Below are 19,687 nucleotides of genomic sequence, written 5' to 3'. Positions count from 1 at the left end.
TAGCAGTTGTCTCAGTTGGATGCCGGGGTGGAGATATGTCTCAACCAAAAGGAGTTGTAAGGCGTTCCTTCCCTCCGCTGGTGTGCAGGTCACCCTTGGGCAAGGTGTACTACCTGCTTAGCCACTCCCACCCCTCTTGTGCAAGGTGTACCACCTGCTTAGCACCCCCACCCCCTGATCAAGGTCACGTGAGGCCATTGGAGTAGGTGGTGGACGGTCATATGCGTAGTTGGTGCATATCACAAGTCCTGGTTGTGTGACCACTGATGCCAGGCAAGACAATCTCTGGAGTATTGATGATGGCTGGATTCAACTGTCTTGTAGAGACACTGCCCAGAAGAAGGCAATGGCAAACAACTTCTGTAGAAAATGTTGCCAAGAACAGTCATGGTCACGGAAAGACCGTGATCGTTTACGTCATATGACACGTCACGTAATGAATGAACAAATCAAAATGTTGGGCCCAGTATAGATCATTAGAGATGGTGACAACCAGGAACTTGAAGCTGCTGACCCCCTGATGATGACTGATGTTTGGTCCATCAACTTCTCCTTCCTGAAGTCCAAAATCCTTGGGCTTACTGACATTGAGTGCAATGTTGATGTTGCAACACTACTCAAGCAGCCAACTTCTCACAGGATAGGGGTCCTTAGGTTGTGTGCCTTTTCCTGTAACTTTGCTCATACTGCAGATACTCTTTAATGGAACAAACCCATGTTCAGGCACTGGAAACGCATCACTGGCATTTAAGCGTTGAGCATTCCAGAACATATGAGGCTACTTAATAAGTTAAGAGCCCATGGTATTACTGGAAAGATACTAACATGGGTGAGCATTGGCTGAATGGCAGGAGGCAAAGAGTGGGAATAAAGGGAGCTTTTTCTGTTGGCTGTTGGTAACTAATGGTGAGCAAGGGGGTCTGTGTTGGGACCGCTTCTTTTTACGTTATATGTCAATGATTTGGAAGATGGAACTGACGGCTTTGATGCAAAGTTTGCAGACGATACAAAGATAGGTGGAGGGGCAGGTAGTTTTGAGGAAATCGAGAGGCTACCGAAGGATTTAGACAGATTAGGAGAATGGGCAAAGAGGCGGTGGATGGAATGTGGTGTTGGGAAGTGTATGGTCATGCACTTTGGTAGAAGAAATGAAAGGGTTGACTATTTTCTAAATGGAGAAAATTCAAAAATCTGAGGTGCAAGGGGACTTGGGAGTCCTTGTGCAGGATTCCCTAAAGGTTTATAAGCAGATTGAGTTTATTGTGAGGAAGGCAAATGTAATGTTAGCATTCATTTCAAGAAGACTAGAATATATAAGTAAAGATGTAAAGTTGAGAGTTTATAAAGCACTGGTGAGACCTCCCTTGGAGTATTGTGAGCAGTTTTGGGCCCCTTATCTTAAGAAAGGATGTGCTGACATTGGAGAGAGTTCACAGGAGGTTCCCAAAAATGATTCTGGGATTCAAAGGTCTGTCTCTGGGCCTGTACTCACTGGAATTCAGAAGAATGATGGGTGTCCTAATTGAAGCCTATCCATGATTGAGTGAACATGGAGAGGATATTTCCTGTGGTGGGGGAGTCTAAGACCAGAGGTCACAGGCTTAGAATAGAGGGGCATCCTTTTAGGATAGAAATGAAGAGGAATTTCTTTAGCCAGAGAGTAGTGAATCTATGGAATTCTTTGCTGCAGGTGATTGTGTGGAGGCCAAGTCATTGGGTATATTGAAGGCAAAGGTTGATCGATTCTTGATTAGTCAGGGTATGAAGGGATATGGGGAGAAGGCAGGAGACTGGGGCTGAGAGAGAAAATGGATCAGCCATGATGATGTGGTGAAGCAAACTCGATGGGCCGAATTGCCTTGATCTGCTCTCATATTTCTATGGTCTAATGGTCTAATATGCAAACTGCCCCCGTGAGTTCTTCAAAGGGAAGGAGATCCCATTATCTCAATGTGCTGTAAAAGGTCTTAAATGTAACAAGATTGTCAGTAGGAAGCTTTCATTCATTTTCGCTATCTGCTCCAGTGAGTACCAGGAAGGTCTGGCTCACTAGATTTACTGACTGCCCTGCTGAATATTGGAGATATGAGAGTTAGGCTTTTCATACAGTGGCTGGTGTTATCTGAAACAGGCTTGCAGACATGTGTAGAAGCAGATACAATTATAACACTTAAAAGACATTTGGACAAGGATGTAGATATGAAAGAAATGAAGGGATATAGGCCTAATATAGACAAAAACATAATAGCATAGATAGTCGCGGTTGGCATGAATGATTTGAGCCAGGCGGGCCTGTTTCTGTGCTTTACAATTTGATTATTCTATTTTCAAAATGATTACAGGCTAAAGGAACCCTTTGCTGAATAATAAAGCTTTTCATCATCTCACAGGATATAAAACCAATAGCTCGTTTGTTTTGTTGCTTTTGATTTCCAGGTAGATTAAAATTAGTTTTACAAAAATACAGTTCACACCTTGCTCATTTGGAAGGGGGATATTTCCATTACATTTTCCAACACTTTCGTTCTGTTACACCTGATTTTGGCCCTTCAGCCAATGGAAGCGGTTTCTATCAACTGTCTGTACTCATGATTTTAAATACTTCTGTCAAACCTTCTCACAACCTTAGATTCACGGAGAACAAAGCCAGCTTCATGAGTTTAGCCACACAACACATGTAACATACTTTGAGAATAATTTTAGCAAATTTCCTCTCTGAAGACAATTGTGCCATTTCTGAAATGTAGTTCAGAACTGAACACAATGTGGATCATTGCCAGAAGTACAGTACTATGCAAAAGTCTTACGCACATTTATATATATATAAAAATATAGATTCGTTTGTCTAGTTATCTGAAGGTTGCTAGTTCGATCCTTGGCTGAGGCTGCCTGTGTGTCCTTGAGCAAGGCACTTAACCACACATTGCTCTGCGACGACACCGGTGCCAAGCTGTATGGGTCCCAGTGCCCTTCCCTTGGACAACATCGGTGGTGTGGAGAGGGGAGACTGGCAGCTTGGGCAACTGCCGGTCTTCCACAAAACAAAAACCTTACCCAGGCTTGCGCCCTGGAAACTTTCCAAGGGTCAAGGAAATCCTTTTGCATTTGTACAGAGCCCTGGTGAGACCACACCTGGAGTATTGTGTACAGTTTTGGTCTCCAGGGTTAAGGAAGGACATCCTGGCTGTAGAAGAAGTGCAGCGTAGATTCACGAGGTTAATTCCTGGAATGTCCAGACTGTCTTACGCAGAGAGGTTAGAGAGACTGGGCTTGTACACGCTGGAATTAAGGAGATTGAGAGGGGATCTGATTGAATCATTTAAGATTATTAAGGGATTGGACAAGATAGAGGCAGGAAATATGTTCCAGATGCTGGGAGAGTCCAGTACCAGAGGGCATGGTTTGAGAATAAGGGGTAGGTCATTTAGGACAGAGTTAAAGAAAAACCTCCTCTCCCAGAGAGTTGTGGGGGTCTGGAATGCACTGCCTCGGATGGCAGTGGAGGCCAATTCTCTGGATGCTTTCAAGAAGGAGCTAGATAGGTATCTTATGGATAGGGGAATCAAGGGATATGGGGACAAGGCAGGAACAGGGTATTGATAGTAGATGATCAGCCATGATCTCAGAATGGCGGTGCAGGCTCGAAGGGCCGAATGGTCTACTTCTGCACCTATTGTCTATTGTCTATTGCAAATCCATGGTCTATTGAGACTAACGGAGGCCTACTACATACATACATATACATAGAATTTCTATAGATAACACTTCACCAACAAGATAGCCTCTATTCAAGTAATAAAACACCCACCAGTGAAAGTAAGAAGTTTCTAGAAAAAATACAAAGGTAACTGTAACTACTAGACAACCCACTGAATAATTACATACAGTACTGTGCAAAAGTCTTAGATACATATAATTAGCTAGGGTGCCTAAGAATTTTGCACAGTTCTGTAGTAATTTTATGCATTGCTCTGTACTGCTGCTGTTAAAAAAAACAAATTTCATGACATATATGAGTGATGATAAACCTGATTCTGATATGGGTCTCTATTGTGGACTGAGAGTGGGAACTGGTCAAGGGAAGAGGAATCATTGTTGGGAAAAGGGGAAGGGAGTGGGAAGCACCACAGAGACGTTCCATGGTGATCAATAGACCGATTGTTTTGAATCAAATCTTGCCTGGTGTCTCAGGGCTGGGTGTGTCTGCACCTCCTGCCCCTTGCACTTCTTCTCTGCCACCTGTCCCACTCCCCTCCCAATGTGCACTTCCCTCGCCGTCCCCAACATTCCCAACATCCTTTGCTCCAGATTTACAACTTGCTCTCTTGCCTTGACTTGGTACGTCAAATGGCTCCGCTCCCTGTGCTGTGATAAGGGAAGCTAGACTCCTCAAAAACTTCACTTGCCTGGGTTGATTGCACACCATCAGTAAACAGTCCTTGCCTGGGCATTGTCTTAACCCTTGCCTTGCCTCGACTTCCACCTCAACACTAGGACGGAGTGCTGCTTCCCTTGCACCCTCAACCAATATGACTTTGATTAGTGGTGACCAAGTTCCTGTTGTGGGAGCTGGTTACGTTCTCTGTCTTCCAAGGTCCTAGAATAAGTGTCACCCTAGAATCCTTCATTTGCATCTTTATCTTGTATACATGGCGAGCTTGTTTCCCAAGCTGGAACAAAGAGGCTGAACAAAGGAGATTTAAGCTTTCAGGGGCCGTGTTCAGCCTGGATGACTTTATAATGTCTGCTCACTGTCTCTGTCAGCTTACCATCCTGATTCATGTCACAATAACTCCCTTAAGCATAAAATACAAGTACTGAAAGATGTATGAATGGCTCTATTGAAATGCAACATAATGTCATAGTGTCTTTGCTGTCCATATTAAACTTTACAATAGATTTATGCTTCCTTTTCTGTAAACAAATCACAATATTCTTTCATTCATTCGTTATATGCCATGTTAAGTGACATGGGCGATCATGGTCTTTCCATAACAGTGATTGTTTTTGGCAAATTTTTTACCGCAGAAGTGGTTTGCCATTGCCTTCTGGGCAGTGCCTTTACAAGATGGGTGACCCCAGCCATTATCAATACTCTTCAGAGATTGTCTGCATAACCAGGACTTGTGATATGCACCGGCTGCTTATATGACCATCCACCTCCTGCTCCCATGGCTTCGTGTGACCCTGATCAATTGGCTAAGCAGGTGATACACCTTGCCCAAGGGTGACCTGCAGGCTAGTGGAGGAAAGTATCTCCGCCCAACCTCCCAATCGTTTTATTCCTTTTTAAAAAAGTGACTGTGTTCACTGCCTCCAATTCTTGTTCATAAATCTGTACTGGAGTTCAGTTCGGGTACAACATGAGGCATCTGCCAGTGCTGTTCTGAGCCTTTGACCTTCACCTCAATATTTCAGGAGCCCAGCAGAACCTGCTCAGCAAGGGCAGGAATGGCTCCCATGGTGATATTCATGTGTGTGAGGGCTCACATCTCCTCGGCAGTTCTGCCAACAGTATCGTGCTCGTGCCTATCTACTGATCAATATGAAGTCGGGTCAAAATGGCAAGAACATTGTGCAGTGACTGAAGATGATGCCCCAAAGTTTTTATGTTCTCCAGATACGGCTACTAGGGACATAAGATTTGTTTGCAAACTAAGCTCAAAGTTTAAAGTAAATTTATTAGCAAGGTTACATATCTGTCACCATATACCGCCATGAGATTCATTTTGCTGCAGGCATTTGCAGTGGGAAAAATGCAATACTATAGAGTCAATGAAAAACTACACACACACAGACACACACACACACACACTCACACTCACACTCACACTCACACACACACAGACACACACACACAGACTCACACACACACAGACAGACAGACACACACACACACACACACACACACACTCACACACACACACTCATACACACACACACACACACACACACAGACAGACAGACACACACACACACACTCACACACACACACTCATACACACACACAGACACACACACTCACACACACACACACACTCACACACTCACACTCACACACACTCACACACACACACAAAGTGAAAAAGAAGATAAACCATGCAAATACAAAAAAAAATAATAATAAATAAATAGTAAATAAATGACACTGAGAACATAAGTTGTAGAGTCTTTGAAAGTGAGTCCATAGGTTGTGGAATCAGTTCAGTGTTGAGGTGAGTGAAGTTATCCACGCCGGTTCAGGAGCCTGATGGTTGAAGGGTAATAACTGTTGCTAAACCTGGTGGTTTGGAACCTAAGGCTCCTGTAATTCCTTTCTGAAGGAAGGCAGCAGTGAAAAGAGAACATGGCGTCAGACCATAAGACATAGGAGCAGAGTTAGACCATTTGGCCCATCACGTCTCCTGCGCCCTTTCACCATGGCTGATTTATTATCCCTCTCAACCCCATTCTCTTGCCTTTTACAGTAGGTTTTGGCACTCTTGCTAATCAAGAACCTATCGATCTCCACTTTAAGCATACCCAATGGTTTGGCTTCCATGGCCATCTGCGGCAGTGAATTCCACAGATTGACAATGCTCTGCCTAAAGAAATTTCTCCTCATCTCTGTTCTAAAGGGACCTGTTCCTATTTTGAGGCTGTGCCCTCTGATCCTAGACTCCCTCACTATAGGAAACATCCTCTCCACGTCCACTATCTAGGTCTTTCAATATTTGATAAGTTTCAATAAGATCCCCTCTCATTCTTCTAAACTCCAGCAAATACAGGGCCAGAGCCATCAAACGCTCCTCGTGCATTAACCCTGTCATTTCAGGGTTCATTCTCGTGAACCTAAATATTCAATGGGTTTCAATAAATGTTGATAACACTTTATCTTGTTCTAACTCCATGGATGGTATCTGTGAAGATCTATCTTGGTGGAAATCAGCATCTTTGCTACAGAGTCTTAGAATCATTGAAGGAGCTCATTGTCTGTGAACTAGCGGAAACCTAAATGAAACACAGGAGTTCCTGAGGGGTTTCAAGAGGCTGTAGGTTGGGGGGAAAGATTCTTTTTTTTTCTGGAAGAACGTAGAACCAGGGATCACCGTTCAATAAGTAAGGAAAATATGAGTCAATTTTGTCACCTTTCAAAGGTTTGTTATCGTTACGAACGAGCGTGCTAAAAGATCAGTGAAGGCCAGATCTTCGAATATCTTGAAAGCAGTGGTAGTTGGATCTACAGTCAGTGACCACCTCACTAGGCACCTCCTGTATCTGAAACGTGGCCAGTGAGTGCATTCTTGTGGTCTTCTGCTGCCGTACCCGTACACTATAAGGTTTGAAATGTCGTGCATTCAGAGATGCTCTTCCGCATACCACTTTTGAAATGCCTGGTTATTTGAGTTACTGTCACCCTCCTGTCAGCTTGAACCAGTCTGGTCCATCCTCCTCTGACCTCTCTCTGCAACAAGGTGCTTTTGACCACGGAACTGCCGCTCACTGATTCTGTCTTTTTGCTTTTCGCACCATTCTCTGTGATCTCTACATCTCATGTGATGTGTAATCCCCATCGCTGCCTGTAAAGAGATGGTACGTTCTCCCCGTGACCACGTGGGTTTCCTCTGGGTGCTCCAGTTTTCTCCCACAGTCAAACCAGTTGGTCATTGTAAACAGTCTCGTGATTATTATATATAGACATCTTGTGAGACCATGGATTTGCGCCTTGGAAGGTTTCCAGGGCGCAGGCCTGGGCAGGGTTGTATGGGAGACCGGCAGTTGCCCAAGCTGCAAGTCTCCCCTCTCCACGCCACCGATGTTGTCCAAGGGAAGGGCAAGGGCCGATACCGCTTGGCACCATCGCAGAGCAATGTGTGATTAAGTGCCTTGCTCAAGGACACAGCACGCTGCCTTAGCTGAGGCTCAAACTAGTGACCTTCAGATCACTAGACCAACGCACCATGATTAGGCTAGGATTAGATCAGGGGATTGCTGGGTGACGCAGCCTGGAGGGCCAGAAAGGCTTGTTCATCTCATCTGCATCTCAATCAATCAATCAATCAATAAATAAATAAAAAATAAATTAAAATTTAAAAATCCCAAGGGACTAGAAGGTTCTGCAATACTCAAACCACCCCATCTGGCACCACCAATCATTCCATGGTAAAAGTTACTTAAATCACATTTCTTCCCCATTCTGATGTTTGGTCTGAACAACAACTGAATCTCTTAACCATGTCTGCTTGCTTTTATGCATTGAGTTGCTTCCACTTCATTAGCTGATTAGATATTTGCATTAACAAGTAGGAGTATATGTGTACCTAATAAAGTGGCTGTTGAGTGCATAAAATGCAAAGAGGTGAAAAGTTAGACTATGAGGATGCAGTCAGAACACTCATAATCTTATTAAGTATAAAGCCTGCCTGGGGGATCAAGTGACCTACTGTGTTCTGAAATGTATTTGTCTATGAAGTTTAAGTGAGATAATTCAACCGAAATTAATTTCACATGGAGTTATACACTAATTAACTTTATGGAAATATGCTTTGGCAATCATTAGTCAAGTGCCTGTGTATTAGTGTGACAATTTGCAATAAATTGCACAATTAACCACGGCTGATTTTGCTTTGAGTGGTATCTAGTCCAGCTTCAGTATTAATATCAGAAAATGAAACATGTCAGGCTTGGTCTTGTCCTCTAGAACCAGGTCATGCGACATGGTCAAAATGGCAGCAACACTTTATCCTCAACCATCTGGATAAGTGATGGATGGGCTTGTGAAAGGTGCCATCAAGTATTCCTTCCTCTCCGTTAACTGCTCACTGAAGCTTGGCTGGGTTTTGACACAACTACTTGGCTCCAGTCTTCTTCTTGTAGTCGGAATTGGGCCTCGGCTTGTACAAACCAAGCAACAGCATTTTGCTCCCCAAACTCCAGTTTCATAGTGTCTATGTTGGCCAACATGTTCAATAACTCTGAGATCGTCCCAGAGCGCTGGAGTCACCAGTGTAGGTTTTCTCAAATAAAATGTTGTGAGGCAGCTTATGTTTAAGAAAAATCACAATAACTCATTTATTGTACTCCAAAACCAGAACACCAAAGCACAGTGACTGAACTTCACGTAGTTACATCATCACGTCAGAGCAGCCTCTTAAATTGAACCTCAACTCGATGTCGGTGGTTGTGAACTATGTACGTTTCCACCAATTACGTTACCCTACACCAGAACTGATTCAGACTGCTGGAGGTAAGGCTAGAATGACAGCCTTGATACTAAAAACACAAGAGGTTTTTGCAGATGCTAGAAATCCAGGGTAACACAGACATATTGCTGGAAACATTCAGCAGGTCATCTATGGTGAGGAATGAACAGTTGATGTTCTGAGCTGAGACCTTTAAAATCTGGACACTGATGTCCTGATGAAGGGTCCCAGCCTGAAATGCCGACTGTTTATTCTTCTCCATCGATGCTGCCCGACCTGCTGAGTTCTTTTGGCATTTCATGTGCTGCTCACATTTTCATCATCTGCGGAATCTCTAGTGTTTATGAAAACTACTCTATCTTCTGCAGTTTATCCTCTTTTCTAAAGACTGATTTTGATTTTAAAAAAAACCCCGTCTCTATTTATAAAGTTCAGATCCTGTTTTGCATTTTGACCACTTCCTCAACTTGCCCAGTCACTTCAGCAAGCCGTGCACAGATCAGCATAGGTTCCTGTACTCGTTATAGGATTGCCTTCTCCTTTCATGCTTCCTTCCAAAATATATCACTTCCCTTTTCTCTCCGTAGATGCTGCCCGACCTGTTGTGCTCCTCCAGCATTTTGTATGAGTTAGCCTTGATACCAAGGCAGTATTTGAATGGCATCATATGAAAGAACTTTTCAAAATTTAGAAAGACATAGGAAAACCGGAGAAATATTAAAGTTAGCCTCATACAGCCTTTGCAAAAACCCTTTTTCATTAGGGATCTTCCACCACAAGGTCCCATTTCTGTTTCCAAACATCTCAAATGAGCAGGGGTTGGTTTTGTGAATGTCCTGTTGCTCTATTGAGTAACTCTACTGATCATCAGACCCCAAAATGCCTAGACATCACACCAGAATAAAGCAGGAGGAAATTCTTTAGCCAGAGGGCGGTGAATCAGTGAAATTCATTGTCACAGATGGCAGTAGAGGCCAAATCATTGGGTATGTTTAAAGCAGAGGTTGATAGGTTCTTGATTAATCGAGGCATCAAAGGTTATGGGAAGAAGGCAGGGAAAGTGGGGTTGAGAGGGTTAATAAGTGTGTAGGCCTCCGTTAGTCTGGATAGACCATGGGAAGTTTCCAGGGTGCAAGCCTGGGCAAGGTTTTTTTTTCTCCCCTCTCCACGCCACCAATGTTGTCCAAGGGAAGGGCATTAAGACCCATAGAGCTTGGCACCGGTGTCGTCGCAGAGCAATGTGTGGCCAAGGCTGAGGCTGCGTGTTGTGTCCTTGAGCAAGGCACTTACCCACACATTGCACTGCGACGACACCGGTGCCAAGCTGGGAGAGGGGAGACTTGCAGAATGGGCAACTGCCGGTCTCCCACAAAAAACTAGTGACCTTCAGATAACTAGACGAATGCCTTAACCACTTGGCCACGCACCAACAGTCAGTAAGTAAGCCTTGATAGACTGGTGGAGCTGACTTGATGGGCTGAATGGCCTAATTCTGCTCCTCCAGTACTGTGCAAAAGTCTTAGCTAGGGTGCCCAAGACATTTGCACAGTACTGCTCAACATGGAGCGGAGAGCGAGTTTGTAAACCTTCAGGAGCAAAGGATGCTGTGAACGGCGAGGGAGGAGCACCATCGGAGAATGTGTGACCGGTGGCAGAGGAGGATTGAGGGGCAGAGGAGGAGTGCAGGGGCAGAGGAGGAGTGCAGGGGCAGGGGGAGGCATGGGTCTAGACACACCCAGCCCTGAGACACAAGACAAGGTCATTTGATTCCAAACAATAGGTTTATTGATCATTACAGAATGTCTCTCTGGTGCTTCCCGCTCCCTCCCCTGTCCCATCCTCTTTATCCCAACTATACTAAGTTAGAGGATTCGGAAGCTTTTAAATACCAACAGAAGGCAATGAAAAAAGTCATTAGGAAGCTAAAGGTGGAATATGAAAGTAAGCTACCGTAGTCAATTTTATTAAAAAGGATACCATATTTACTTCAGATACATAAAGTGTAAAAGGATGGTGAGTGTGGATATTGGACCACTGGAAAACAATGCTGGAGAGATAGTAATGGGGGACAAGGAAATGGTGGATGAACTGAATAAGTCCTTTGCATCAAACTTCAATATGGAAGACACAAGCAGTATGTTTGAAGTTCCAGGTGTCAGGGGTCATGAAGTGTGTGAAGTTACCTTTGCTAGGGAGAAGGTTCTTGGGAGACTGAAAGGTCTGAGAGAAGATAAGTCACCTGGACCAGAGGTTGTACATCACAGGGTTCTGAAAGAGGTGGCTGGAGAGAATATGGAGGTATGAGTAATGATCTTTCAAGAATCACTAGATTCGGGAATGGTTCCGGAAGACTGGAAAATTGCAAATATCACTCTACTCTTCAAGAAGGGAGCGAGGCAGAAGAAAGGAAATTATAGGCCAGTTAATCTGACCTCAGAGGTTAGGAAGATATTGGAGTTGATTGTTAAGGATGTAGTTTCAGGGTATTTGCAGGCACGTGATAAAATAGAACGTAGTCAGCATGGTTTCCGCAAGGGAAAATCTTGCCTGCCAAATCTGTTGGAATTGTTTGAAGAAATAACAGGCAGGATTGACAAAGGAGAATCGGTTGATGTTGTGTACTTGGATTTTCAGAAGGCCGTTTACAAGGTGCCACACATAAGCCTGCTTAATAAGCTATGAGCCCATGGTATTACAGGAAAGATTCTATCACGGATAAAGCAGTGGCTGATTGGCAGGAGGCAAAGCTTGGGAATAAAGGGAGCTTTTTCTGGCTGGCTGCCGGTGACCAGTGGTGTTCCACAGGGGTCTGTGTAGGGACCGATTCTTTTTTATGTTACATGTCAATGAACTGGATGATGGAACTGATGGTTTTGTTGCAAAGTTTGCAGACACTACAAAGATAAATAGAGGGGCAGGTAGTTTTGAGGAAATAGAGAGGCTACAGAAGAACTTAGAAAGATTAGGAGAATGGTCAGAGGAAGTGTATGGTCATACATTTTGGTGGAAGAAACAAAAGGGTTGACTGTTTTCTAAATGGTGAGAAAACACAAAAATCTGAGGTGCAAAGGGATTTAGAAGTCCTTGTGCAGGTATAAGTACAACCAGACTAGACATGCCTAAGCATCATCCCTGATTAAGATGGCCGAGCTTGTTATCGAAATGTCAGTTATAATCGATGCCTGTACCCGGCTGGAAGCCTGAGAAGAGTTTATTTGAAAATGCAGATACAACCCTCAGATTTGTTTTCTTGTGGGCCTACTCAATAAATCTATAGAATAATAAACAAAATGCACTCAATGAAAGACCACCCAACCAGGGCGTTCAACCAGAGTGCAGAAGGCAACACAGTGCAAATACACAAATAAATAAATAGTAATAAATAAATAAATAAGCAATAAATATCAAGAACATGAACTGAAGAGTGCTTGAAAGTGAGTCCATAGGTTGTGGGAATAGTTCTGTGATGGGGCAAGTGAAGTTATCCCTTTTGCTTCAGGAGCCTGATAGTTGAGGGTCCTGAACCTGGTGGTGTGGGTCCTGAGGACTCCGTACCTCCTCCTTGATGCCAATAGTGAGTAGGGAGCATGCCCTAGGTGGGTGGGCATCCCCGATTATGGATGCTGCTTTCCTGTGACAGTGTTTCGTGTAGATGTGCTCAATGGTGTGGAGGGATTTACATCAGGGATGATGCTTAGGCATGTCTAGTCTGGTTGTATTTATACCTGCACAAGGACTTCCAAATCCCTTTGCACCTCAGATTTTTGTATTTTCTCACCATTTAGAAAACAGTCAACTCTTTCGTTTCTTCTACCAAAGCGCATGACCATACACAGTGGATTGGACTGGGCCCAATCCACTGTGTAGTATTACAAGAACAACGAGAACATGAGGATACATTGATAGGATGCAGAAGTGGGCTGAGAAGTGGCAGATGGAGTTCAACCCGGAGAAGTGTGAGGTGGTACCACTTTGGAAGGACAAACTCCAAGGCAGAGTACAAAGTAAATGGCAGGATACTTGGTAGTGTGGAGGAGCAGAGGGATCTGGGGGTACATGTCCACAGATCTCTGAAAGTTGCCTCACAGGTAGATAGGGTAGTTAAGAAAGCTTATGGAGTGTTAGTTTTCATAAGTCAAGGGATAGAGCTTAAGAGTCGCGATGTAATGATGCTGCTCTATAAAACTCTAGTTAGACCACACTTGGAGTACTGTGTCCAGTTCTGGTCGCCTCACTGTAGGAAGGATGTGGAAGCATTGGGAAGGGTACAGAGGAGATTTACCAGGATGCTGCCTGGTTTAGAGAGTATGGATTATGATCAGAGATTAAGGGAGTTAGGGCTTTACTCTCTGGAGAGAAGGAGGATGAGAGGAGACATGATAGCGGTATATAAGATATTAAGAGGAATAGACAGAGTGGACAGCCGGCGCCTCTTCCCCAGGGCACCGCTGCTCATTACAAGAAAGGAAAGATGGCACAGAGCAAAAAAAAAATCCCAGTGCCAAGGAAATGAACAAAGAAATAAACCAATTACTTGCAGTCTGGTGGGAGCAACAGATGTTGGGAATGACAATGTGGAGCATTGCAGAAGATGTGTGGGGCACGTGGCAGAGAAGGAACGCCAGGAGCAGGGGCTGGTGCGGATGCAACCAAAGTCATTTCATTCCAAACAATTGGTTTATTGATCATTACAGGATGTTTGCCTAATGCTTCCCTCTCCCTTCCCCTTTTCCCAGCCACGATTCCCCTCTCCCTGCCCCTTTCCCACTCTCAGTCCACAATAGAGACCCAGATCAGAATCAGGTTTATCATCACTCACGTACATAATGAAATTTGTTTTTTATTGTGACAGCAGTACAGTGGAATTCATAAAATTACTACAGTACTGTGCAAAAGTCTTAGGCACCCTAGCTATATATATGCATGTGCCTAAGACTTCTGTGCAGTACTTTACCTAACAAGAAATTTCATTACCACATGGTGTGCTCCTATTAGTTTGTAAAAATTAAAAGTCAAATCTCAGAAACCGTGTTGCTGAAACACTTTCGTTTTGAAGCACAGTGTTGCAGTTTATCAGTGTGCACAAATGGCTGGGAAAATATTAACCATCTTCTGGCATTTTGGTGAAGGACAGCATGAAGAAAACCCTTCCCTTCCAGTTTCTTGGCTTGATAAATAAGTGTACAATGTAATTCATGGTAAAAAGACTCTGTTATCGTTTTGTTCCCTGCACTGAATTGTTTTAACCTACATCCCTCAGTGGCCTCGGGAGAGTCCTTTTGGATGCCTTATCCGTAAACAGCGTTGGTGTTTTTTTCACATAAGCAGAGTCACAGTGAAGGAAGAATCCCTCATGCGGAGCACGGGTTTTAAGCAAAATGTCTGACTGTTTATTCCCTGACGTGCAGATGAAGATAATAAAAAGCTGACAGCGGAGGAAGAGGAAGCCCGGCGCATTGCGGAGATGGGAAAGCCTATCCTGGGGGAGCATTCCAAGATGGAAGTCATTATTGAGGAGTCATATGAATTCAAGGTATTCTCAAAAAAAAAGCAATGCATTATCTCTGCTTCTTAATTGCAAGCCCCTCAGTGAAGACTCTGGCACCTTGTTTAATCATTACAGTACCGATTGGTGCTGGAAAATGACTCTTTGGTCCCCACTCCCAGTGTCCACCTATCTCCAGAAAATCTCCTGGTGGCCACTCATTCCCATTCCCATTCTGACATGTCCATCCATGGCCTCCTCCTATGCTGTGATGAGGCCACACTCAGGTTGGAGGAGCAAAACCTCATATTCCGTCTAGTAGCCTCCAACCTGGTGGCATGAGCATTGATTTATCGAACTTCTGGTAGTTGCCCCCTTCACCATCCCCCTCTCTCACCTCATCTTCTTACCTGCCCATCACCTCTCTCTGGTGCTCCTCCCCCCTCCCCCTTTCTTCCATGGCCTTCTGTTCTCTCCTATCAGATTCCCCCTTCTCCAGCCCTTTATCTTTCTCACCAATCAACTTCCCAGCTCTTTACTTCACCCCTTCCCCTCTCCTGTTTTCACCTGTCACCTACCGCCTTCTACTTCTTCCTCCCCTTCCCCACCTTCTCACTCTGACTCCTCGTCTCTCTTTTCCAGCCCTGATATAACCATATAACAATTACAGCACGGAAACAGGCCATCTCGGCCCTTCTAGTCCGTGCCGAACACTTACTCTCACCTAGTCTCACCTACCTGCACTCAGCCCATAACCCTCCATTCCTTTCCTGTCCATATACCTATCCAATTTTTTTTTAAATGACAATATCGAACCTGCCTCTACCACTTCTACTGGAAGCTCATTCCACACAGCTACCACTCTCTGAGTAAAGAAGCTCCCCCTCGTGTTACCCCTAAACTTTTGCCCCTTAGCTCTCAACTCATGTCCTCTTGTTTGAATCTCCCCTACGCTCAATGGAAAAAGCCTATCCACGTCAACTCTATCTATCCCCCTCATAATCTTAAATACCTCTATCAAGTCCACAATGAAGGGTCTCAGCCTGAAACGTCAACTGGTTACTCTTTTCCATACTTATTGCCCGGCCTGCTGAGTTCCTCTGGCATTTTGTGTGTTTGTACTTTGGATTTCCAGCACCCGCAGAGTTTCTCTCGTTTATCACTCAAGTTCAATGGCCAGGATAACAAGGTGAAAGCAGAAAACACAATAAAAGCTCAGCAGGTTAAGCAGCATCTGTAGAAAGAGAGCAGTTAACTCTTTGGGTGCACAGTCTTCATTCAAAACTGAGAAAGACAGAATCAAAGTTCAGAGTACATTTATCTTCAAAGTACGTATGCAGTTTACAACCCTGAGATTCGTCTTCCCCACAGACAGTCAGGAAACAAAAGAAGAACCGTGGAACCAAGCTGTTAAAAGAAAAATGTCAAACATCCAACTCCCCTCCCTTGCCCACAAAAAAAGCACAGAAGGCAACAAAACAAAAACGAGTGAAAACACAGAATCTAAAACCCATAAGGCGTACGAGGGGTGATTGATAAGTTCGTGGCCTAAGGTAGAAGGAGGCAATTTTAGAAAACCTAGCACATTTATTTTTCCTATGTTTACACACTTAGTCCAGCGGTCGTGGAGCATACGGATCCCTTCTTTGTAGAAGTCGGTGTCTTGGACCTCCAGAAAGTGTCCACAGCAGGGCTGATTGATAAGTTTGTGGCCTAAGGTAGAAGGAGATGAGTTATTAACTTCAAACTTTCTGCATTTGCACTCAAAGAGTTGAACTGCACGTGCATGTAACGAGAGCTGTATAACTCACCTCCAAGACGCTCTCGTTACATGCACATGCAGTTCAACTCTGGTGATAATGCAGAAAGTTGGAAGTTAATAACTCATCTTCTTCTACCTTAGGCCACGAACTTATTAATCACCCCTGCTGTGGACCACCTGGAGGTCCAAGATGCTCCCGTTACATGCACGTGCAGGTCAACTCTTTGAGTGATAATGCAGAAAGTTTGAAGTTAATAACTCATCTTCTTCTACCTTAGGCCACGAACTTATCAATCACCCCTGCTGTGGACCACTTCTACAAAGAAGGGATCCGTATGCTCCACGACTGCTGGACTAAGTGTGTAAAAGTAGGAGGGGACACATCATAAAAACTGAATTAGAGTCCAAATCTACAATCCAACTCGATTAAGCTTTGCTCTGGCCTCATCTGCTGACAGCATCGAGGGAAACAGAGAGATCGCTCGAATGCAAGGGCTTTCCCTTGGCAGCAGTGAGAGACCCCAAATGCAGACACCTTAGAAACAATACAGGCCCTTCAGCCCACAAAGTTGTGCCGAACATGTCCCTACCTTAGAAATTACTAGGCTTACCTATAGCCCTCTATTTTTCTAAGCTCCATCTACCTATCCAAAAGTCTCTTAAAAGACCCTATCGTACCTTCTCGGGCAGCAGCGAATGAGGGTCTGGTAGATGTGACTGACAAGGGGTGCCATGGTAGCGTAGCGGTCTGCGTGACACTACTACCGCTCAGAGCGTTCCGGAGTTCAGAGGTCAATTCCGGGGCTGTCTGTAAGGACATTCTCCCCGTGACCGCGTGCGTTTCCTCCGTGCTCTGATTTACTCTCGTAGTTTGAAGACGTACCGGTTGATAGGTTAATTCGGTCATCGTAAGTCAACCTATGCTGAATACATAGATTGCTGGGTGAGGCAGCTCGTTGGGCCGGAAAGGCCTGTTCTGAGCTACATCTCTGAATAAATAAATAAAAGTTCATCTAGGCAGCAGAGAAGATGGAGGAGGGTTGGGTGAACAGAAGGAATATCCCTGATAGGATGAAATAATGGGGCAATTAATGTCGAGTTAAGATCCAATTAAGTTCTTTGTGTCATGTTTTGCCAATGGCCTATTGTAGCAGATTTTTGATTTTTATTGATTTAACATTGGGTAATCTTCATTAAGACCACGCAGCCTGCTTACATTTTTTAAAGAGGTTTTACCACCATTTCCGTTTTCATTTTTCAGTACAGCCTTCAATGCTTTCTCGTGAAAAATACACCTCATTACCTTTTAAGTTCTTTTGGACAGCTTGCTGGAATTGCTTTGCCTGGTAATTTAAGGCACGTCACATTTCATTGGGAAAACGTTCCAAATGAGTTCAATTTTTCCTCGTAGATCTTTCATGTTAACTGACCACCCTTTTGAACAAATTAACCAGAAGACCAATTATGATGCAGAGTTAAAACTACCGTGTGGAGGTTGAACATGCGTTTTGATTGTCGCTTTCCAGATTATTCCATGTATGTGGGACAGGAAGGAAAAAGAGCACACAGGTCCACTAGATCTTAGCCAACAGGGGATCAAACATAGAAAATGATATATTCCATAAGACCAGAAGGTATAGGAGCAGAATTAGGCCATTCAGCCCATCAAATCTGTTCTGCCAATTCACCAAGGCTTATTTATCATCCTTCTCAACCCCATTCTGTTGCCTTCTCCCTGTCAGCTTTGCCGCCCAGCAATCCCCTGATTTAACTTGAGCTGAATCACAGGAAAATGTACTTACTTACTTACTGCCCATTATGCCTTGTGGCATGTCGGGCAGCAATGAAAGTCCTCCATCCTGTTTGTCCCGGGCCAGCTTCTGAATGGTACCCCAGGTGTAGTTCAGGGTCTTCAACTCTCCCTCTACAGTTCGACGCCAGGTATTCCTGGGTCTTCCTCTTTTCCTCTTTCCTTCTGGTGTCCAATGGAGGGCGAGAGGTGTGATGTTATTGAACTCCCTTCTAAGCACATGCCCGATCCAGCTCCATCGCCTTCTCATGAGGATGGCTTCAATGCTCTCTTGATGGCATTGAGCAAGTAGTTCGTCATTTGAGATGATGTTTGGCCAGAATATTCTTAAGATTCTTCTCAGGTTCTTTGTGTGGAAGGCTGACAACTTAGTGAGGTCGCTTCCTGTCATTCTCCAGCATTCTGATCCATAGAGGAGGGTCGAAAGAACACAATTTTAGCTTGGGCTTGATATTCTACTGTTGGGACCTCCATACGTTGCTGAGCATTCTGAAGGCATTGCTGGCCTTGCTTAGACGGTTTACAATGAACAATTAACCTACCAACTGGTAGGTCTTTGGACTGTGGGAGGAAACCAGAGCACCCTGAGGTCACCCGCATTGCCCGTCCCCAATTGCCCTTGAGAAGGTGGTGACGAGCTGCCTTCTTAAACCACTGCAGTCCCTGAGGTGTAGGTTCACCCACAGTGCTGTTAGGGAGGGGATTCCATGATTTTGACCCAGTGGCAATGAAGGAACAGTGATATGTTTCCAAGTCAGGATGGTGAGTGACTCGGAGGGGGATTTCCAAGGGGTGGTGTTCCCAGGTATCTGCTGTTCTCGTCCTTCTAGATGGTACTGGTCGTGGGTCTGGAAGTTGCTGCCTTAGGAACTTTGGTGTGTTATTGCAGTGCATCTTGTAGACAGTACACTCTGCTGCAACTGTTGGTCGATGGTGGGGGGATTGGATGCTTGAGGAAGGGGTACCAATCAAGTGGGCTGCCTTGTACTGGATGGTGTCAAGCTTCTTGAGTGTTGATGGAGCTTCACTCATCCAGGCGAGTGGCAAGTATTCCATTACACTCCTGACCTGAGCCTTGTAGATGGTGGACAGGCTTTGGGGAGTCAGGGGGTGAGTTACACGCTGCAGAATTCCTAGCCTTTGACCTGCTCTGGTAGCCACAGGGTTTATATGGCTAGACCAGTTCAGTTTCCTGTCAATGGTAACCCCTAGCATGTTGATGGTAGGAGATTCAGTGATGGTGATGCCACAGTTGCATATCAAGCCTCCTGACTTTGACAGGAAATGAAGTTCCCCCCACAGATCCGAAATTGAACGGGAGGCGTTCTCTCACTAATACCACACTGAGGCCTTTTCAGTACAGTGCTCTACCATATACTTCTTGGGTGCAGCATTTTGCTCTCCACAGCCTGCCCAACTTGTGGGGGGGACACAAGTGGCAAGCCAAA

At 44.6% G+C, this 19,687-nt stretch overlaps 1 protein-coding gene across 2 annotated transcripts in view; it reads left to right on the top strand.

Moving 5' to 3' along the window:
* LOC140716491 (sodium/calcium exchanger 3-like) overlaps positions 1 to 19,687 on the top strand; it is a 604,478-nt gene that overhangs the window by 551,827 nt on the left and 32,964 nt on the right. For both annotated transcript variants that reach the window (XM_073029274.1, XM_073029275.1), the window contains exon 5: positions 14,591 to 14,715. In XM_073029274.1, the coding sequence (XP_072885375.1) occupies positions 14,591 to 14,715 (125 nt within the window). The remainder of the gene's footprint in view (positions 1 to 14,590; positions 14,716 to 19,687) is intronic.

This window comes from Hemitrygon akajei, chromosome 25 (genome assembly GCF_048418815.1).
Source record: "Hemitrygon akajei chromosome 25, sHemAka1.3, whole genome shotgun sequence".
NCBI classification, from domain to species: domain Eukaryota; kingdom Metazoa; phylum Chordata; class Chondrichthyes; order Myliobatiformes; family Dasyatidae; genus Hemitrygon; species Hemitrygon akajei.
This window is presented reverse-complemented; position numbering and strand designations above follow the sequence as displayed.